The 20,155-nt window shown below is 55.1% G+C and overlaps 3 protein-coding genes and 1 non-coding gene across 5 annotated transcripts; 2 read left to right on the top strand and 2 right to left on the bottom strand.

Moving 5' to 3' along the window:
- Window positions 1-106: 106 nt before the first annotated feature.
- On the bottom strand, window positions 107-3,851 carry PAF1 (PAF1 homolog, Paf1/RNA polymerase II complex component). The gene is made up of 14 exons (XM_036743325.1): window positions 3,473-3,851; window positions 3,049-3,078; window positions 2,826-2,918; window positions 2,450-2,571; window positions 2,293-2,359; window positions 2,090-2,191; window positions 1,902-2,007; window positions 1,752-1,820; window positions 1,564-1,667; window positions 1,371-1,487; window positions 1,156-1,284; window positions 969-1,074; window positions 795-882; window positions 107-690 (listed from the first exon to the last, which is right to left on the bottom strand). Exons 1-14 carry the CDS (start codon window positions 3,517-3,519, stop codon window positions 260-262), a joined length of 1,611 nt encoding a protein of 536 aa, XP_036599220.1. The 5' UTR covers window positions 3,520-3,851; the 3' UTR covers window positions 107-259.
- Window positions 3,558-9,510, top strand: MED29 (mediator complex subunit 29). Its single transcript, XM_036743326.1, has 4 exons — window positions 3,558-4,236; window positions 4,709-4,767; window positions 4,929-5,013; window positions 9,198-9,510. The coding sequence occupies exons 1-4, from the start codon at window positions 3,973-3,975 to the stop codon at window positions 9,423-9,425; spliced, it is 636 nt and encodes a 211-aa protein (XP_036599221.1). The 5' UTR covers window positions 3,558-3,972; the 3' UTR covers window positions 9,426-9,510.
- A 3,963-nt stretch (window positions 9,511-13,473) lies between these two features.
- On the top strand, window positions 13,474-18,293 carry ZFP36 (ZFP36 ring finger protein). Of its 2 annotated transcripts, XM_036747587.1 has the most exons (3): window positions 13,474-15,320; window positions 15,626-15,829; window positions 16,491-18,293. In XM_036747587.1, the coding sequence occupies exons 2-3, from the start codon at window positions 15,806-15,808 to the stop codon at window positions 17,541-17,543; spliced, it is 1,077 nt and encodes a 358-aa protein (XP_036603482.1). In that variant the 5' UTR covers window positions 13,474-15,320; window positions 15,626-15,805; the 3' UTR covers window positions 17,544-18,293. The 2 variants fall into 2 exon arrangements, with proteins under 2 accessions (XP_036603482.1, XP_036603481.1); XM_036747586.1 differs by lacking the exon at window positions 13,474-15,320 and having other exon boundaries at window positions 15,470-15,829.
- A 1,726-nt stretch (window positions 18,294-20,019) lies between these two features.
- TRNAI-UAU lies at window positions 20,020-20,112 on the bottom strand. Its single transcript is given in 2 exon segments — window positions 20,020-20,055; window positions 20,075-20,112. It is a non-coding gene; the product is annotated as a tRNA-Ile (tRNA).
- Window positions 20,113-20,155: the final 43 nt, after the last annotated feature.

Below are 20,155 nucleotides of genomic sequence, written 5' to 3'. Positions count from 1 at the left end.
CAGGCTTCCCCCTTTGGAAGGCAGGAAGGACTAGGGACCACTGTCCCAGCATCCTCTGGTTGGGGGAGGGAGAACTGTGCTGGGATAAAGGTAATAGATTCCTGGCTTTCAACTTGTAAACATTGTGCCTTTATTGACAGCAAAAGTTAAAAAAAAAAAAAGAAATGGGTATTTTCCTTTTGTCCTGAGAATGGTGCCTGAGCTGGAGAGGCGCAGCCCCTCCTGGCCTGTTTGGTGGCCTGCAATGGGTTGCTGAGCCTCAGTCACTGTCGCTGGCCTCCTCGCTGGAGTCAGAAGCACCCCCCTCACTACCATCCTCTTGGGCTGAGTGGTCACTGGCACTAAGGAAGGCGGGGCTGGGGCTGCGCCTCCCAGGCCCTCCCTCGCTGCCGCTCTCTTCATCCTCATCCTCCCCGCTCCCCCTGGCTCGACCTCCCCCATCCTCTTCCTCCTCATCTTCCTCCTCGTCGTCCTCTGAGTCAGCATCGCTCCCGAAGATCTCCTCCTTGTCTCGGGCTGCTCGGGCTTCGTCCTCGCTGCTCTCTTCCTCAGCCTCATCCTCTCCACTCCCGCTCTTCTCACTCTCCTCCTTCTCTTCCTCTCCCCGGTCACTCTCACTTCCTGAGTGCTCCTCTTCCTCCTCTTCACTTGCCTCCTTCTCACTGCCGCTTCCTTTCTCCCGCTCTTCATCTGAGGGAGGGATGGAGGGGAGGGGATGTTGGTGCCACACTTCCCCCCCCTGATTTCTGCCAGGCAGGAGCCTAGGTATCCCAGCAGGCTCCCAGAGCACTTACCGGAGCCTGGGGCTTCTTTCTCCAGCTCCAGCTCCTCTTCCTCCTCCTCTTCTGGCTCATGGTTCTCTAGCTGGGCCTTCCGAGCTTCCTAGAGTGGGGAAGGAGGAAGAGCTCTTGAGCAGCTGACTCCCCTGCCTCCCTTCCTTGCCAGCATCTTGACACCTGGGCCCTTACCTGAGCCTCCAGCTCCTTCTCATTCATATCCCGATGCTTGACCACCAATAAGGCATTGGTGCCGGACTGCACTCCGGCCTTGGCCCGACGTTTACTGAGACGGACCCTACAGGGAGGGCAAAGGGTGGATCAGGGACCCAGCCTGAGGCCACAACTGGGCAGAAGGGGTGAGGGTGACACCACATACCTGGTTTCCAACTCATTGTAATAGACACCGTCGCCTTCTCGGAAGATGAAGAAGTAGTTTTCTTCATAGCCCTTGCTGGCCTTGTTCTTCACGTTCCAGTTGTACTCCCTTGCAATCTTATAATCATAGCTGTGGAGGGATAGTCAGATGGTGGTCAGCCCTTCCTTCCCCAGGTCCTGCCTTCTGGCCCTGTGACCATCGGCCCTGCCACTTACACATCATCTGGCGCGTAGTCCATCTCCTCTTCCTGATCACGTTTGCGCTTCCTCATGGTCTCTTCCACTGGCAGAAAGTAGGCCACAAACTGGTTGCCCTCCTCGTCCATCATTCCCCTGGAGGGTCGAGGGAGAGTGTTGGAAGGGAAGGACAGATGCACTGGGGGAGGCACCACCATCTACCTAGACTTGCCTGATCATAGCTTGAGACATCATCTCCAAGGCTGCAGAACCACTGGTGTCCTTGGGGGCTGGATCTGAGTCAAAGATCACTTGGGCACAGGGATTGATCCACATCTAGGAAGAGATGGGAAAGGGGGTTCAGAGAAGGCCAAGAGACTCAGCTTCTTCCCTCCCACCTCCAGATTTTCTCAGACTGACCTTGAAATCTGGGAAAACAGGCATCACCTCTACTGGTGTCACTCTCGGCTTGCTATAGTGTTGAGAAATCTAAGGAGCAGAAGAATTCATGAAAATGGGGCTTCAAGACCCCCCCCCCAGAATCAGCTCCTTGTCTCTGCCCCCCATTACCGACTTCTGGGCATCCTCAAAAGTCTTCTCAATGGCTGTGATCTGGCTGTCACGATCTTTGTAGATCTCCTCCTCAGTGAACTGCTGCTTCACAGACACCCCGATTCTAGGGGAGAGAAATGAGCCCGTGAAATGGAGGGCACGCATTCCCCCCCCTCCCACAGCCCCTCTGTCCTGTCACCCCTTACTTGACTTCTGGCTTCTCATTAGAGACACCATAACGGTTGAACTCCGTAGAGATGTATTCTGTCTTTCTCATCCAGGGGACCACTTTTGCATGCTGCTGGGACCTGGGGGAGGAGAAGCCAGGATGGGTTTCAAGACCTTCCCGTATTGCAGCCAGACCTTCCCTTGACAGCTGAGCTGAGGGCCCCCCCTAGAAAAACATTACCTTTTGGAGCTGGTTGGGGCCTGGATTTCTTCTTCAAGTAATTTCTCATCTGCTGGATCTAGGAGAACTGGAACAAGTTGAATTGTGAGGCGGGGAGAGTGTCTGGCCTGACAACAGGTTTCTCCAAGTCTTTCCCCATCTCCCCCCAGTGCCTCACCATTAGGGTCGATTCGGTAGGTGTCAGGATTGATGAGATCGATAGTGACTCCCAGGTCTGGCTCTGTGAGCAGATCATGTTTGTGCTGCTTTTCTAGAGATGTTGCCTTATACTGGACGAATCTGGGAGAGGAAAGGTGTAAGAGACCAGGCTTTCTCCTAGAGGAAGGGACTGAGATCTTCTGGGGCTCTCCTGTCTTCCCCTCAACATAGAACTTCTGTCCTCATCCCAGAAGACACCCCCGCCCCCTTGCAGAGCAGACAGGGAGAGGCAGGGCCAGACCTGTCTTTCTGGGCCTGCTGGATCGGTAACCTCTGCCCAGGGACTCTGAGGTCTTAGGAAGTCCTGGAGGGGAAGGGGTCAGAGCCATACTCACCTGTTTTGGTCAAAGGGGTAGGTGATGAACTTGGGATCAAAAGGGATGTCTGGAAGACTGTTACAGTACTTAACTCGACAGACCACACCAGACCTGGGAGCAAAAGATCCATAACAGGTGCGCTCTCCGACCCCACCAGCACAGATGTAGGTCATCCCTCCCTCCAGCCCCGCAAGAGTACACACACATGTCAGCCCCGGGGTCCCCCGATCCCTGCACTCACCTCTCCGGCAGAGTCCTATGGGAGTTGGGTCTGGGGGGACACAAGGATTCGGGTCATTTTTGCCCCACGCGGGGATGCCTGCACCTCCCCTCCCCGGGCACCTCTCCCTGAGCTAGCAGCCCCTCTACAAAGAGTCCAAAGGATGCGATCTCAAAGCGCTGGGTGAGGGGATCTCAATGCGTTGACTGGGCTAGGCCCTTCAGAAGCCTCTCAAGAGAGGAAGAGGAAAGAAACGCGGGGGTCGCCATTCGTAACAAGGGGTAGCAGCTCAGGATGGTGAGGACTCAGTGACGTCACCGAGAACCGGGGTGCGCTGACGTCACGGGGAGGGTCAGTGACGTCTGTAGCGCTCCGCTGGCCCTCCGTTCCAGGGGCGGGGAGTGGGGGGGGGTGGCCGGGGTGGGGGGCGGTGCAGCGCTCTCACCTGTGGCCGTCTTCCCTCTGGGCCTGGGTTTGGATGGTAGGCGCCATGACGACGACGAGGAGGACTACCAGTCGCGAAGTGGGCCAGATCCAGCCCGCGAGCCACGCAGGCGGCTCTCTAGGCAACCCCGTGGGCCGCTCCGCCTCCCGGCCTCCCTAGCGGCGGCGGCAACGAGGACCCAGCGGGACTCAAGGCCCAAACTACCGATGGCGGGCGAAATGCCTTCTGGGAAACGTAGTTCGGATTTAATTTTTTTTTAAATCGGCGACGGATTGGCCACAGTGGGAGGAGGCGGGTTTTTCAGGAGGGAGAAGGTTGTGATTGGTCGGTTTTGCACGAATTGTAATGATGGAGAGGGAAGAGGCGGCCCAAATGTCCCTCCTCGGAGGCTGGGATTGATCGGTTAGCCAAGGCGAGGCCTAAAAATGACGCACATCCGCGATCGCCTTGAGTGACCGAGGTTGTGACCAACTGGAGGCGGCGGATAAAAGGAAGAAAAGATGGCGGCACCGCCACCAACGCAGCCGGCGCCGCAGCCTCCGCAAGCGCCTACGGCCGGCGTCTCCGGCCCAGGATCGACTGGTGCCTCGGTTCCGGGGCCCCCGCAGGCTCAGGCACCGCAGCAGCAGCCTCCCTCGGCACAGCTTGTAGCGGCCTCACAGATCCAGGCGGCTCAGAGCGGCCTCCTACAGCAGCAGCAGCAGGACTTCGACCCTGTGCAGCGTTACAAGCTCCTGATTCCTCAGCTTAAAGAGAGCCTACAGGTGATTGGCCCCCAACCCCGAGGGAGGTGGGTCCAGACACGAGGCGGGGGTGGCCATTGGTGGGTGGGCTGTCGAGGGGGCGGGATCGTTAAAGAGTCTGGGGTTGGATGTTTGGCGTCGCTAACCCAGGGATTGGCAGCAAACAGGGGAGGAGGAGGGACTACGAGAGCGCTGGAGCCTGGGAATGGAGGAATGATTAGGCTAGAGCTGCCGCCCCCACAGATCTGCGCATGCGGACTGTGGGAGGTCTAGTAAGACCGGTTGGGGGGGAGGGGCCTAGATCTTGGGCGATAGTTGAGGAGAAGGTGGAACTAGGTGGATCCCAGGGTCGATGATTGGCCCGATGGTTTGGAAGGAGGCGGTGCCTGGAGTTTCAGAGTTTGACACCCTGAGACTAGGGGGAGGGGGGAAGTTGGTCCGGCTCTGGGAGCGGCTTGCCGAACATGACCCCGCCTTCTCCATCCCATGCCAGAACCTGATGAAGGTGGCAGCCCAGAACCTGGTGCAGAATACCAACATCGACAATGGCCAGTGAGTATCTGACGGCTTGGTTCCACTCCCCAAGCCATGCCCCGCCCCCTGGACCATGCCCGGCCCTTAGCAGGGACCCCAGGGTGCCCCAAGGTCTGCACTTTTCCCTGGAAGCCAGAGCTCGCCCTTTTCAGCTGCTTCTTCTGTTCCATCCCCGGCAGGAAGAGCAGTGAGGGCGGGCTGCAGCGCTTCGACAAGAGCCTCGAAGAGTTCTATGCCCTCTGTGACCAGCTGGAGCTATGCCTGGTAATACTCTCCCTGCGGCTGAGGGGCTCCCTTCCCTTGGGGCCTCCTGGGACCTCAACAGGGTTTGGGGTTTTTTAATTCTGGGAAAGGGGGAAGCTGACCATACAGTATCAAGGACCCCAAAAGGGTGCATCCCTACAAAGACACTGAAGGGGGGCTCTTCTCAGCCAGGGCCTCCTTGTAGCGAACAAACCCCAAGCTGGGGAGGGAGCCCAAAGGTATGGATGGGGCCTCTCTTAAGGACCAAAACTAGGAAAGCCTTTGAACTGGGCTTAGGGCAGTGGCCTAGAGGCTGGGGCCAAGGATAGAGCTGGTCTGAAAAGAAGTTAGACCAGATGGAGTGCAAGATGAGAAGAGGCCAGGGCTGAGGCAGGATGGGATAAGGTGAGGGCTGGGATGGGGAGCATCACAGGATCATAGCTGTAGAAAGGACTCTAGAGATCCTTGAGTGCAGTCCCATTTTACAGATGTGGAAACTGAGGCCCGGAGAGGGGAAGTGATTTGCCTTAGGTCACACATGCAGTAAATGACATAGCTGAGATTCAAACCCAGGACCTCTGACTCCAAATCCTTGGCACCATACTGCCTCAAAGGCCAAGGCTGAGGGCAGGTCAGTAGGGAATGAGTCCAGGGTTGGGATGGGAATGGGGCTGAGGTGGGTGCTAGATGAGAAGACAGCCAGAGCAGCTACAGAAGGAGAGAGGAAGCTAGGGAAGGAAGAGAAGCGACAAGGCCAGTGTACTAGCAACTCTCTGTGTCTCCAGCAAACCCCCCCCCCCCCGGACTTTGACAGAGTTTTAGAATGGTGTTTGCCATACTGACTTTGGGGAATTCCCTCTGTCAGGGATGGCAAGCACTTTTTAACTCTGCAACTTAAGAGTCTTGGGGAACGCACAGTATTCAGGGATCACCCCTATGCACACGGATGACTCTCTCATCTATTTTTCTAGCTCTGACCTCTCCCCATCAGAATCTGTCTGTTGGACATCTTTGAACTTGGATGTCCTGTAGACATTTTAGACTCACCACATCCCAAACCAAACGACTGTTTTCTCCCCCAAATTCTCCCCTCTCCATACGTTCCCATTATTGTTGAAGCCACTGCCCTTCTCCCAGTTACCTAGCCTCAAAACAGAAGCATCATCCACAGTGACTCCTCCCTCGTTCTCAACCCCCCACATCCAATGCTTTGCCGAGACCTGTCAATTCTGTCTTCCCAACATCTCTGCAGTCTGCCCCTTCCCTTCTCCACCACTGCCATCTCTCTAGTGCTGACCCTCACCCCCTCATGCCTGGACTGTAACAGGAGCTGCTGGGGGTTCTGCCCGAGTCTCTCCCCTGCACAGTTCATCCTCCACTCAGCTACCCAGATAATCTTCCTAAATCACAAGGCTGACCAGGTCACACCTCTGTTCAGTAAATTCCAGTGGCTCCTTCTTACCTCCAGGATTAAATAACCTGTTTGGCTTTTAAAGCCCTTTGTAAGCAGGCCCCCTTCAACCTTTCCAGTATCCTTACACTCCCCTCCACAAACTCAGTGACTGAACTATACTGGCCTCCTTGCTGTTCCTCCAACTAGACAATCCATCTCTACACTCCAGGCATTTTTTTTTTTGGCTGTGCCTTCTGCCAGGAATGCCCTCCTTCCTCATCTCTGCTCCCTGGCTTCTTCCAGTCCCAGCTTAAATCCCGCTTTCTTTAGGGAACCTTCCCTGATCTCCTTTAAAGTCTACACCTTTCCTCTGTTGATTATCTCAGTTTACCCTGTATACATCCTGCATACACCAGTTGTTTCCCTGCTGTGGGCTTGCTTCCTTTTTATCTGTCTCCAATGCCAAGTTCATAGTAAGGGCTTAATAAATGCTAGTTGAATGTGTTTCTTGTAAACACATTTGAAGCAGAGGGATACACACAGAGAAAAAGGTAAAAGGCTAGAGCAGACTCTATTATGCTTCTGCTGAAGTAAAAGCAGGGGTAGCAATCCTGATCTCAGACAAAGCAAAAGCAAAAATAGATCTAATTAAAAGAGATAAGGAAGGAAACTACATCCTGCTAAAAAGCACCATAGACAAGGAAGCAATATCATTACTAAACACATATGCACCAAGTGGTATAGCATCCAAGTTCTCAGAGGCAAAGTTAAGGGAGTTACAGGAAGAAATAGACAGCAAAACTGCTCTAGTAGGGGACCTTAACCTCCCCCTCTCAGAACTAGACAAATCTAACCACAAAATAAACAAGAAAGAAGCCTTTACTTTAATCTCTAATGAATTTTATTTTATTAGGTTTGGCCCAACTCATCAGGATGCTTTTTGGATAGTGACTTTGTGCTAATTTTCTCTCCCATCTTTGTATATAATATTGATAGCATTTGCCATGATACTGGTAATTATGACAATAATAATAGTAATAATAATAATAATAAAGGCTAACATTTATAGCACTCTTTAAAAAAATGCCAGTGTTGACTTGAATTGGCAAGGGGCCCTGAAAGTTTACTTACCCAGGGTCACACAGCCACTAAATGTCTGAGGCAGATCTTGAACCCAGGTCTTCCTAGCTTAAAGTTAGCCCTCTAGGTCATTCTGCCAACATTCCACCCCAGTACCTGGAATCCAGCCCGGGCTCCTCTGAGGACCAGGAAGCAATATGTTGTTCAGTCATTTTCAGTCGCGTCCCACACTAGTGCAGTGTTGCTATCTGTTTCTTCCTGTAACTCCCTTAACTTTTGCTCTAAGAGCTTGGATGCTATACCACTTGGTGCCTATATGTTTAGTAATGATATTACTTCACCGTCTATGGTGCCTTTTAGCAGGATGTAGCTTCCTTTTATCTCTTTTAATTAGATCTGTTTTTACTTTTGCTTTGTCCGGGGCTTTCTTGGCAAAGATACTTCGGCAGTTTGCCATTTCCTTCTCCAGTTTATTTTACAGACTTGCCCAGGGTCACCCAGATAGTAAGTGTCTGGGATTAGATTTGAACTTGAACTCGGGAAGAGGAGTCTTCCCGACTCCAGGCCCAGGGCTCCATGCACTATGGCGCCACCTGGCGGCCCCTAGCAAGCAGTGACCTGGTTCAAATCACTTGGCCTCTACCTCAGTTTGACCATCTGTAAAATGAAAAGGTTGACCTAGTGGGCTCCCACTTTCACTTCTTACGTCCTGTTTCCTCTGATCATCGGCCCACTTTTAACACGTGGTACATTGTCTCCTAATTCTTTGCCTGGGCCTGTTTTGTCCAGTTCTGTGCCCCCTGTGTGTTCCTCTAAGCTTGAGTCCTTGTCTCTCCATGGCATTTAGGGTCTCCTTTCTTCAACCATGGTTTTCTTTTTAAATTTTGCATTCCATTTTACTGTAGTTGAACGATGACTTCATTCTCCTTCCCTTTTGGTGCTTTGGAAACTACCTTTTCACCATTTAGCTGAACGATTCAGCTTGATATTCACTGAGTGGTTCCCACTGTACGTCAGGCACCGTGCTAAAGGCATTGTTCATCCTAATGAACGGACCCACAAGGGATGGTGTGGGGGCCCCTGGTCTTTGTCACACTTAGTTTCCAGCTGTAAATACTGAGGTGTTAAGGGCAGCTGGGGCAGCTAGGTAGCCCTGTAGTGCACAGAGCCCACAGCCTGGAGTTCAGAAGACTGATCTTCCTGAGTTTAAATCTGGCATTGACACTTACTAGCTGTGTGACCCTGAGCAAGTCCCTTAACCTGCTGGCCTCAGTTTCCTTATCTGTAAAATGAACTGGAGAAGGAAATGACAAACCACTCCAGTATCTCTGCCCCGAGTCAGACACAACTGAGTTACAACAAAGCAACAAAGGGAAGCCAAGGGAATTGGGTATCCGCCAAGGCCAAGGCTGGGGAACCACCCGTGGCCCTCTAGGTCCTCGAGTGCCCCGGTCACAGGGCTGCACTCGAGCACCTAGAGGTTCTCCAGCAGAGCATAAGGCTCCTAGCAGGCCCCTGGGTGTGTCTGGCGAATATTACCCTTCTCAGACCAATGAGGGCAGCTCTGAGCCAGCCAGGCGACCCCGTGTTGGTGCAGGGCTTCTTCGCTGGGCTTATTCCCGGCCCCGGACTGTCTTGACTGACATCGGCTCGCCCCTGGGGAAGCCTCCCACGTGTTCCGCACTGACTCCCGGGGTCTGGTCTCTGCGCCCCTCCCCCGCTGTCCCCGCAGCGCCTGGCCTACGAGTGCCTGTCCCAGAGCTACGACAGCGCCAAGCACTCGCCGACGCTGGTGCCCACGGCCACCAAGCCGGACGCAGTGCAAGCCGAGAGCCTGCCCTACCCGCAGTACCTGAGCATGATCAAGGCCCAGATCGGCTGCGCTAAGGACATCCACAACGCCCTGCTGGAGTGCTCCAACAAGGTCACGGGCAAGCTGCCGGCGCCAGGCGGGCTCTGACCTCGGACGGCCTCTGCGGGGAGGGAAGCAGGGACGTAGGGGACGGGGCTTGGCTTTTTTAAATTAAAGGTTCCTAACTACGTTACGGCTAGTTCTCTCTGCGGCTGCATCTCCAGGGCCTGCGCCCGGGGCGGGGGAAGGGCTGCCTGGTTCCAGTCTTCCCAAGGTTGACCTTCTGACCTGGAAAAAGGGAGCAGTCTCGCCTCTTGGCGGCCAGGGGGCGCCAGAGGATGGCTATCTGTTGGTGGCCCCGCCCAACTGGTGTCTGCATCTGCGCCTGCGTCTGTGCCTCCTCCCAGGGGAAAAAAGGTGGGAGTAGGATTGAGTCTGGAAGCGTCGTCAGTTACACCCAACTATTTTCCCCCCCTTCCCCGCCCCCTCCCGTCTCTCTTCCCGGAACCGTCTCATTCCGCCTGGATCTCTTTGCTTGGGACTGACTCCTCTTTGGAGCTCCCTCTTTTCCTGGGACTGTCTCTGTCTCTTCCTGGGACTATTAGTCTGGATCTTTCTGTTTCAGGACTCTGGAATTCTGGCTGGATGTCTCTGCCTAGGACCGTCTCTGGCTGGATCTCTTGTTTCCCTGTCCCAGGATCTTTGTGTCTGAATCCTTGTCTTCTCTCTGGGACTCTCCCTCTGGCTGGATGTCTCTGCCTAGGACTGTCTCTGGCTGGATCTCTTGTTTCCCTGTCCCAGGATCTTTGTGTCTGAATCCTTGTCTTCTCTCTGGGACTCTCCTCCTGGCTGGATGTCTCTGCCTAGGACTGTCTCTGGCTGGATCTCTTGTTTCCCTACCCCAGGATCTTTGTGTCTGAATCGTTGTCTTCACTCTGGGACTCTCCCTCTGGCTGGATGTCTCTGCCTAGGACTGTCTCTGGCTGGATCTCTTGTTTCCCTACCCCAGGATCTTTGTGTCTGAATCCTTGTCTTCTCTCTGGGACTCTCCTCCTGGCTGGATGTCTCTGCCTAGGACTGTCTCTGGCTGGATTTCTTGTTTCCCTGTCCCAGGATCTTTGTGTCTGAATCCTTGTCTTCTCTCTGGGACTCTCCCTCTGGCTGAATGTCTCTGCCTGGGACTGTCTCTGGCAGGATCTCTTGTTTCCCTGCCCCAGTGTGTCAGAGAGTCGGACCCAACTGAGCTACAACAAAGGGAAGCTAAGGGAATGGGGTGTCAGCCAAGGCCAGGGCTGGGGAACCACCCCATGGCCCTTAGGTCCTCAAGAGCCCTCATCACAGGGCCTCACAGGGCTGTACTCGAGGACCTAGAGGTTCCCTAGCCCTGGCCCAGCCTAGCCTGAGGCTCCTAGCAGGCCCTGATCTTTGTATCTGAATCCTTGTCTTCTTCCTGCAACTCTTCCTCTGGCTGGATCTCTTTGCCTAGCACCGTCTCTGGCTGTATCTGTTTCCCTGCCTGGATCTTTGTGTCTGAATCCTCGTCTTCTGCCCGAGACTCTCCTTCTGGCTGAATTTATCTGCCTAGAACCGTCTCTGGCTGGGTCTCTGTGACTGCCCGGACTTCTGTCACTGCCTTGAACTGTCCCTCTCTGGCAGGATCTCTCTGTCTCTCCCCCTGGCCAGCTCTGTCTCTGGATGTAGCTAAGGCTCTTGGTGTCTCTGCCAGGAGGATATCTCAGGCCCTGGATCTCTGTTCTCTCTCTGACTGGATCACTCCTCTCCCCGCCCCTTCCATCTCCTTTCACCAGGAAAACTGGGACATGGATAAGTGAGGAGGAGCTCTAGGGTGAAAGCCTGGGTCCCTGAGAGGGGAAGGAAAGGGAGGGGGAGGGGAAGGGCTCTTGGGTCCTAGCCAGACCAGCTTTGCTGACACAGCTCCTGACTCACCCCAGGCTCCCAGGAGGAGGGAGGAAATCCCCCAGTTATATAATCACAGCTACCGAGCCCCCAGCACATACCTGATCTTGGGCTAACCTTGGACACTTGAAATGGGGAATGGAGAAGGTCCTAGATCCCCCTGGATCCCTGAAACAGAAGAGTATCACAGTTGGGGAAAGGAGGGGTACCTCTGCTGGGGTCTCTGAGAAGGATTCCTGTAGGAAGCCTATTGGTGAACAATGGTCCTGAAACCCAGTTTCTTTGTGATCTTGGGCAAACTTCCACTATCCCTCCTCAGACTTCTGTTTTCTCTCGATGACGTCTAAGATTCCTTTTAGGTCCCATGCTTCCAGGACCCTGAAAAGGGAAGGGTGTCCCAGACTGGGCAGGGTGGGGGTTTGGGGGGAGGCTTTGGAGAGAGCCTGCCGGGAAGGGGGAGCTGTGAAGCCAATCCCAAGTCAATTACCCTAATTGCCCAGTTTAGGGGAAGCCTCCCTGCCTGTTGCTGGGGAAGGGGAAACATAAGACTGGGACCAGGAAGTGGAGGCTGGGACCTATGGAAGGTAGGCAGGGATTGTGGAGTTAGCCTTCCTCATCTACAGATTTCTCCTCATGCTGCCCCTTTGGGCTGGGGTGGGGGGGTAGTTTCTGGCCCCTCATGTTCCTCCTCCCCCTGGGCTTGCCTGCGTCATCAGCTGATTGTGCAAGGGGGGGGTGGGGCCTGGACACCAGGGTCCAGAGTATTTTTAGCCCCAAAGGAGAAGTGAGAAGGGCGGAGCAGGGGCCTGCAACTATGCCCTTGGCTGGTGGGGAGGGGAGGTGGCCTGACCTAGCCTCTCAGGGAACATCTGGGATCCAGCTGTGGCCAGCCCCTAGGGGAGGGTCCATGCCCTTCTGCCAGGCCTGGGAAATTCCTCTGGCCCCTTAGCCAGGGGTGGGGAGGACACCCAGACTAGGACACTCTGTCCTTTCCCCTTGCCTGTGGGGGGAGCACATGCAATCATGAGGCAGAGATGTCACTGGGCACCACCAAAACCCCTCAAAGGCAGACAGATCCAATGGGCCCTGGGCTGGGTAACTAACACACAAACCATCCCCTCTTCTTCCCAGTACAATCCCATGGGGGCATGGACACACAATCTTATCTGAAAGGTACAGTGAGACACAATCTGTCACCTTGCCCTGGGTGTTCCTGAGTTGTCTGACACACTTAGAAGGCCGCGATCATCAGTCACTCTCTCTTCCCCTTCTCTCTCTCTTTTCTTTCTCTCCTTCTTCTCTATCTCCTCTCTCTCTCTCTCCCCATCTCTGTCTTTCTCTCTCTCCCCCCATCTCTGTCTCTGTCTCTCTGTCTCTGTCCCCCTCCCTTTTCTCTCCCTCTCCACCCCGCCCCCCATCTCTGTCTCTGTGTCTGTCTCTTTCTCAATCTCTCATTCTCTCAGGCCTTGGCGGTTTCCGGCCCTGGCCTCCCTCTCCCTTGTTGTTCTGGAAACTCTGCCCACCTTCTGGGCCGGAAGCTTGGTGATATTTTTAGATCCACCAATTTCCGCCCCCTCCCCTCCCCCTTCCCCATCCCGGGGGCCCTGGCCCCCAGTCCCACCCTTTCCCCAACCTCATTCCAGAGGGGATTCCCGCCAACTATGACAGCCAGACTTCCCAAATCGGGATTTTCCCTCTCACAGCTCCAAACACCTAACTTCCTGGCCTCGGAACCAGGGGCTCCGTGAGGCTTTAAGGATTGAAAGGCCAGAGGAAGCCAGTGTTGCTGAAGAGACCCCTGAGCCAACTCAAGTTAACAACAATCATCTACTATGTGCTTAGTACTATGCTAAGGAAAGAGACAAAAAGCTTTTAATCGTAGATTCCACAAGGAAGATGATGATGCCCCCAATTTAATCAAACGTTCATTAGGTGCTTACTGTATTCAAATTCCTAATGCTGAAAACACAAGGATTGGTTTGAGGTAGAATGTGAGAGGCAGGTCCCCAAAAAGTCCTATAAGAAGTGGTAGGAATTCCAGGAGCATTTGGGAAGGTGAGTAAATCTGATCTGGCCCCAAAGGTTAGGGAGTGGATCGGTAATAAGAATGCCTGAGGGATCAGAGGCTGGGGATCTGGTACCCTTAGCTATCAGAGGTTGGGAAGGAGGGGAAAGGACTCCTGGAACCCTGAGGTTTGGGAAACTTTGGAGCCAGGGACTAGTTAGAGGCTGTAGAATTGAAGGAGGTCAGAAGGTTGTAATACCTTCTGAAGTGACCTAAATTTGGAAGGCAAGCGAAAACCTGAATCCTTGAGGGGGTTAGATGCCTGCACCCTGAGGAGTCTATTTCTGTGTGACTCAAAGGGATGGATGCTAGAAGAAATTTTTTAAATGTCCACTTTATGTAAGGCTTGGTGCTAAGAACTAGAAATATACAATGAAAAATGATCATAGTCCCTGAAAAGGTAGAGAGGCCTGAGTCCTAAGGGGGTAGATGCCAGGTTGGAGACTGGAATCCCAAGGAGTCAGGCTAGATAGTTAAACAGCTAGACCTCTGAGATCACAGATTTAGACCAGGAAGGGGCCTTAGGAGTCAAGAGGATCCCCCCTGGTTTACAGAAAAGGAAATAGGCCAAGTGAGGTGCCCGGATTTGCTTGGATTCATCCAGCTAACAAGTGTGTGAGGCACAATTTCAGTCTAGGTCTTCCTAACTACATGTTCAGTTACTTATCCTCTATACTAAGCTACCAGAGGCTTTGAAATTTCTATATCGCATCTTTTTTGAGGTGGAGCAGGAGGGAGAATAGAAAGCCTGGATGTCTGACGACACTAGTTGGGGACTGAAAAGTGTGGTCTTTGAGACAAATTCAGTGGGGTTTATAGACTCTCCCTCTCCACCCTACCTCTAAAGCTGGACCTAGACCCAGGAGTCCTGAGGCATGGTGAGGTAACACTCTGGTTTAGGGGGTGGAGCATGGGGAGCTTGGAGAGTCATCAGGGAATGAGTCAGGATGCTGGAATGTACCCACAAGCTCGGATCCCAAGAGAAAGACAAACCAATGCCCCTCAGGATGACTGGGAAGTGGGGAAGGGTCTTGGGGAAAGAGGTTCTTTCTGGCCCCCAGAGAACCTCCGAGGTGGAGAAGGGGGGGCATTCCATCTTCCCCATAAGGTGGCAGTGACCTGGTCTCTGGGTCACAGTTTCACCTGCTTTGAGCTGAAATCAAGGCCCAGATCTGATAGAGCATGCTGTGATCTAGGTCTGTCAGCTCTCTGTTTACAAGGAGAGAGGAACCCTAGCATCGGATCAGCTCCCCCCTCCCTGCCCTTACGTCACCTGATTCCAGGAAGGGCCCCCACACATACACACCCTGCGGTGGGTGAGTCACTGGGGAGCGTGAGAGCCAGCCACTATGGGCAGGTGAAAATTGGAGACCACAGGCTCACGAGACCCAAGGGAGACTTGGGGAGGTCCCAGCTCCTGGGAAGGTCCCTTCTGGCCATCTCTCCCCAGAGAAGCTTCCCACAAGTTCAGAGATCTCCATCCTAACAGAAGTCTTCATTCTGGAAAATGAGCACCATTGGAGGAGAAGCCTTCACTTTGGAAAATGAAGATTTCTGCTATTTTAAATGTGTTCAAGTCAGAGAAAGACTCCAGCCCCAGGCCTAGAATAAGATAGTTCCCCGCCTGAGAGGTCATCTCCCCCAAAATCTGTCGCTAGGGATGAGAACATTCCTCAGAATGGGAGAGATTATCTCAAGAGTCCTGGTCTCCAGTTCTACTCTGCCCAACCCCCTTGGGGGTTTGAGACAGATCCCTGCCCTGCTCTGTGCCTCAGTTTCCATTTCTGGAAAATCTAGCACTCATGGTCTCCCAGCTTTCTCTCCTGGCTGTATTCTCTGGGGTTAGAGAATTCATAAATGGAGTTTGCCTCTCTGCTCCTGGGTCTCTGTCAGTATCTGGCTTTCAGGTCTTTAGTACTTGACTCTATGTGTCCACTCTTGTGTCTCTTGGTTCTGGCTCCCTCTCTGGCTCTAGGACCTTAACGGTGCTTCCCGTTCCTGACCTTTAGCTGCCCGCATAGGTAGGAGAAGGGGCTTGAACCTGGGAAAGACCTTCTCAGGCCCTTTCTGGGTCACGGTTTCGCCTTCTGAAAAATGAGGGGGGTTAGACGGGAAGACGAGAGAGTTCCCTTCCAAGTCTTAAATCCCAGGGCTTGTGATCCAATGACTGGGGGAACCTCTAAGGGTCAGCTTTTCGCCAGGACTAAGGTGCTGGGCCTCCCCCGCCCCGCTCGGGGGCACTCAGTCCGGGAATCGCCCCTCCCCCGAGTCCTCCCTAGTCCCCGCCCTTTCCCGGTCCCCCGTCACCCCCCTCCTCTCTCTCTAGCTCCTGGAGCTCCCCGGGGGGTGGGTCCTGGGCGGAACCAAGAGGCCCCGCCCCCAAAGCTGTCCCTTCAAGAATAGCGCTCTGGCCAAGCTCCCCACAGACCAGCATACGCGCACAGCCTAAGCATCCACTGGGACAGACGGAAGCGCCACTGCAGGCGGGAAGCCCAAGTCCGCCGGCATGGAACTGTGCGCCCTCTACGAGGTGAGCTGCCCCCTCCTGTCCGCCCCACCTCTGCCTCCCTGCCCACCTCTGGAGCGGGGGAGCCCGGGTGCCGGCCGCCTCCGCCTGCTGTCTAGTTGGGAGGACAGTGGCGGTGACGGCCAACGTTTCTCCTTTCGCCAGTACTTCTGGGCTGGGGTCCCACAGTCTTTCTTGAGTGCAGATAGCTTGGCAGACTCTGAAGTCGGAGTTCCCCCTGGGATCTGAGAAGGGTCCCTTCAAGATAGGGAACCCAAGGCTTAGAAGGGGGTGCTGCTTCCTCAGGGCGTGTGTTGTGTGTGTGTGTGTGTGTGTGTGTGTGTGCTCATGCTAGGGTTGTCTTGGGACTAGGAGCTGGGGTTCTTTAAGTTGGGGGGAGGTTTACTTGGGGGAAACTTACGATTCCAGTTTCTGAGCTGCCTTAGGGTGGAGTCAGGTAGGGGCAAAGAGAGTGACGCCTGGGTCCTGGCCCGCACCCCCCCCCATTTTAGGGTGGGGCTGGGTTTGGGGGAGTTCTCTAGAGCCTGAACCGACGCTTTAGTTCCCAGGGACTCTCCAGAGGCCAGAAGTGCAGTTGGGTGGGGTTGGTCTGCTCTGCGACCTTAGGTCCGACGGTCAGTCTCCTCCCTAATCTTCCTCTCCTCGCCCTTCTCCCTCCTAACAGAAACTCCTGTCCCTGAGCCCGGAGCTGGCGTCAGCGACCCGTGGGGAGTTGGACCCTGACCTGGGCTGGGGCTCTCGAAGCCTCTGGAGTCCGAGCCTCGCAGACCTGGAGCCGCCTTCTCCCCCGCGGGCCTCTGCCCCTCTGGCCTCCCGGCTCCCGGGCCGTTCTACCAGCTTGGTGGAGGGCCGCGCCTGGGTACCCCCGCCGCCGGGCTTTGAGCCCCTGCCGCCCAGGGCCGTGCCGGCTGCCACCACAGCGCCCTCGGAATCTGCTCCTGGTTCCACCTCCCCGGCTGGGGCGGCCTCCTCGTCCAGATACAAGACGGAGCTGTGCCGGACCTTCTCGGAGAGCGGCAAATGCCGCTACGGCTCCAAATGCCAGTTCGCCCACGGTCCTGGAGAGCTGCGACCGGCCAGCCGCCACCCCAAGTACAAGACGGAGCTGTGCCGCAAATTCTTAACCATGGGCGCCTGCCCATATGGAACCCGTTGCCATTTCATCCACTACCCTTATGATCTGCAGGTGACGTCGGGTCACCCGCCCCTGCTCCGGCAGAGTATCAGCTTCTCTGGGATCCCCTCTTCCCGTCGCCGGGGCTCTCCCACTCTGAGCCCTCCAGGCCTGCCGGACCTGCCTTCCCCCTCAGGCTTCTTCTCCCCTTCTTCCTCTCCGCCCCCAATACCCACCGCCCCCGGGGAGGTCCCTTTCTCACCCTCTGCCTTCTCTGCTGCCCCTGGCCCAGTGCCCCGTGGAGCCACGGCGGGAGAAGCCTGCTGCCCCTCCTGCCGCCAGACCACGGGTACTTGGGGGCCCACAAGGGATGCCCTGAGCCTGGGGCTGGGGCTGGGGCTGGCTCGAAGCCCTTCTGCTCACTCCCTGGGCTCTGAGCCAGATGACCAGGCCAGCAGTGGAGGAAGCAGCCTGGGGGGGTCTGACTCCCCAGTGTTTGAGGTAGCAGTGGGGGGTGCCTTTGCACCCTCTAACTCTCACCTCCTGGCCCCGGCTCCCCCCAAGCGACTCCCCATCTTCAACCGGCTATCTGTGTCCGACTGAACACCCTCGTTACTCTAAACTCAGTTGAGTAGGGGGATCAGAAAGTTCCTCTCTTCTCCCATTGCCAGCTGTGCCCAGATGTGGAGGTCCCTCATCTGCTTAGCCCCCAGAGCATTCACCCATTGCCTAGTCTCCCAGGGCAGGTCCCTATGGGGAGCAAAAACTCTCAAAGAGGTGTTCTGGGGGTGTTTTTTTATGTAGCATAATGAATTGACATATATGTGTGTGTATGCACACGCATACATACATATGTGTGTATATATATACATATGTGTATGTATGTGTGTATATTACAGCGTGTCCCAAAAGTCTTAATTCAGTTGTAAGCATTACTAGGTTAAAACTGTACTGTCTTTGAGACACCCTGTTGGGGGGGGGTCAGAATAGTAGCTACCCCCCTTTCTTCATGCTGTGAACAAGCTTCCCCAAGTTTCCCCTGGATGGGGGTCTCCCCAGTCCTGGTGCTCAAACCCCACCTAACCAGACCAAATCCATCTCCCTGCCTCACTTCGGGGCCCCTTATTTATGGTGACGACATTATTTATTCCGACGGGTTTTATAGTATTTATAAATGCAGTCGTCCCCCTCTCCCTTTTGTCTAATATTGGGAGGTTGCTGCCACTATAATATATATTTGAAATGTTATATATATATATATATTGTTAGCTAAACAAAAAAGAAATCTCTCTATTTTTGTTTTTGGTGGAGTTTGTTTTTTAATTAAAACTAATACAATTCACAAAAGAGGAATCTTGTGTGTGAAAGGCTGTCTTCATGTCTGTCTCCTGGGGTTCAGGGGTGGGGAGGCCTGTCCTGGGACCTAGGGGGCCTGTCTAGCTGGTTCCTGACTCCTCTGGCCCCAGGGTAGGGCGGTTCCAGGTGAACTCACCTAGGAAGGAAGGAAGGGCACTCCTCTCACCTGAGGAGGTGGCCCGGGTGAGGTCACCAGGAAGGGTGGGGGAAGGGACTGATTGCAGTCTTAGCTCCAGAAGTTCAGAACGAGTTATACGACTCAGTCACTCTGCCCCTCTCCACAATGCCCATCTCTTCTACCTTTCTCTCAGTGCTTGTACCTGCCCTCCATATTTCCCCTTCCCATCTCCCCCCTTGTCTGTCTCTCTTATCAGCCCCCCTCTACAAGTGTCAGCGTGTTTTCATCCCCACCCCTCTTTCATCTCTCCCATCTGTCTCTAGGTGGTGGTGGCGGGGTGTCTGACTCTGAGGGGACTCTGACTTTCCCTCCCTCCTGACTCTCAGGGGCGTCTCCCTGGGTCTCCGAGAAATCCCAACAGGCTTCTCGTGTCTCTGTCCCTTCCCCCACTTGGGGGAGTCAGCGCCTCCGTGTCCCTCCCTCCTGGTGATTCAGGAACCTCACGGTCAAGTGAGATATTTGTAAAGCGCTTAATTAGCAGTGCGCGGCACACAGTAGGCTCTCCATAAACACTTGTTCCCTTTCCTGTAACTCTCGTCTGTTCTTGCCAGTCTGTGTTTCTGAATACTTCCTTGTGTCTAAGAGTTCTCTCCCTTGCCCGTCAGTCAACAGACATTGATTGAGCGCTTACTGCGTATCAGGTCCTGCGCTAAGTAGAAGCTGGGGCTACAAAGAAGGCAGACAGCGCCTGCCCTCCGGGGGCTCCCCATCTAAACCGCCGACAGCTCGGGGGGGAGAGTCTCTGTCTCTCTCTGCGGAGAGTCTTTGCCAGTCCTCTTCGCTCTCCGAGGCCGTGGGTGGGGACAGGAAGTTTCCGTCTCGCAGGCGACTGGGGAAGGAGGAGGGGGCGGGGAGGGGGAACGGGGACGGAATGTGCCCCGGCCCCGGCAGGGCGAGAGGCTACGTGTCAGTGACGTAGGGGTGCGAGTGTGTGTGTGTGTGTGTGTGTGTGTGTTTGTGCGCGCGTGTGCCCCGGAGTCCCCGCCCCGACTGGAGAGAGGGGGAGGGAAGGCGGGGGGGGCCCTCCGCTCCGTCCGATGCCCGTATAAGGCCAGGAGGCCACCCCGAGGGCGGGGTCTTGGCGTCAGCGCCCGCGGGCCCCGCCCCGTTCAGCTGCTAGGCTCCAGTCCGGACCATTCCCGGGGCCTCCTGTGACCTTCGGCCTCTTCTTCTGGGAAACCGGAGAGGGTAGGGGAGGGAGTCCCAGAAACGTAGGGATGTAGAAAGAGCTCGGAGGTCTGATGCGAGGGGACTGAGAAACAGCAGCCGAGGAGGGCAGGAGGGAGACCCGCAAGGAGACAGCCACAGAGATGTGGGTGGGAGGGAGGAAGATGCCAGGCCCGCGCCCCCGAGAACCGAAAGAGGAGGACGGGGACGGGGGACGGGGCCCGAGGCGAAGACCGCGGCTGCCCCCTCCCGGCCGCCGTGCGGAATGGCGCCTAGTCCAGCCCGCATGATCCTGGGAGCCTAGAGAGAGCAGGGGCTCGAGGCTGGAGCCAGGACTCATGATTATCTATTAAAATGTGAGGTGGAAGGAAAAACGTGTGCTCCAGGTGAGGATCGAACTCACAACCTCGGCATCGCTACGGCCGTACTGCTGTATAAGTACCGCGCGCTAACCGATTGCGCCACTGGAGCTTCGGTCGTTGTTTTGCGGAGCAGGCCCCTTCAGGCTTACCCA

This window comes from Trichosurus vulpecula, chromosome 2 (genome assembly GCF_011100635.1).
Source record: "Trichosurus vulpecula isolate mTriVul1 chromosome 2, mTriVul1.pri, whole genome shotgun sequence".
NCBI lineage: Eukaryota > Metazoa > Chordata > Mammalia > Diprotodontia > Phalangeridae > Trichosurus > Trichosurus vulpecula.
Note: the sequence above shows the minus strand (reverse complement) of the source record. Positions and strands in the feature narration are given on the sequence as shown.

Excerpts from the sequence above, each read along its gene's own strand:
- PAF1 (XM_036743325.1), bottom strand. The coding sequence starts at position 3,519 with ATGGCGCCTACCATCCAAACCCAGGCCCAGAGGGAAGACGGCCACAG. Across the intron at positions 2,192-2,292 it reads GCCCCAACCAGCTCCAAAAG|GTCCCAGCAGCATGCAAAAG; the intron begins GTAATGTTTTTC and ends CTCCTCCCCCAG. Across the intron at positions 2,008-2,089 it reads AATGAGAAGCCAGAAGTCAA|AATCGGGGTGTCTGTGAAGC; the intron begins GTAAGGGGTGAC and ends TCTCTCCCCTAG.
- MED29 (XM_036743326.1), top strand. The coding sequence starts at position 3,973 with ATGGCGGCACCGCCACCAACGCAGCCGGCGCCGCAGCCTCCGCAAGCG. Across the intron at positions 4,237-4,708 it reads AGCTTAAAGAGAGCCTACAG|AACCTGATGAAGGTGGCAGC; the intron begins GTGATTGGCCCC and ends ATCCCATGCCAG. Across the intron at positions 5,014-9,197 it reads ACCAGCTGGAGCTATGCCTG|CGCCTGGCCTACGAGTGCCT; the intron begins GTAATACTCTCC and ends CTGTCCCCGCAG.
- ZFP36 (XM_036747587.1), top strand. The coding sequence starts at position 15,806 with ATGGAACTGTGCGCCCTCTACGAG. Across the intron at positions 15,830-16,490 it reads AACTGTGCGCCCTCTACGAG|AAACTCCTGTCCCTGAGCCC; the intron begins GTGAGCTGCCCC and ends CCCTCCTAACAG.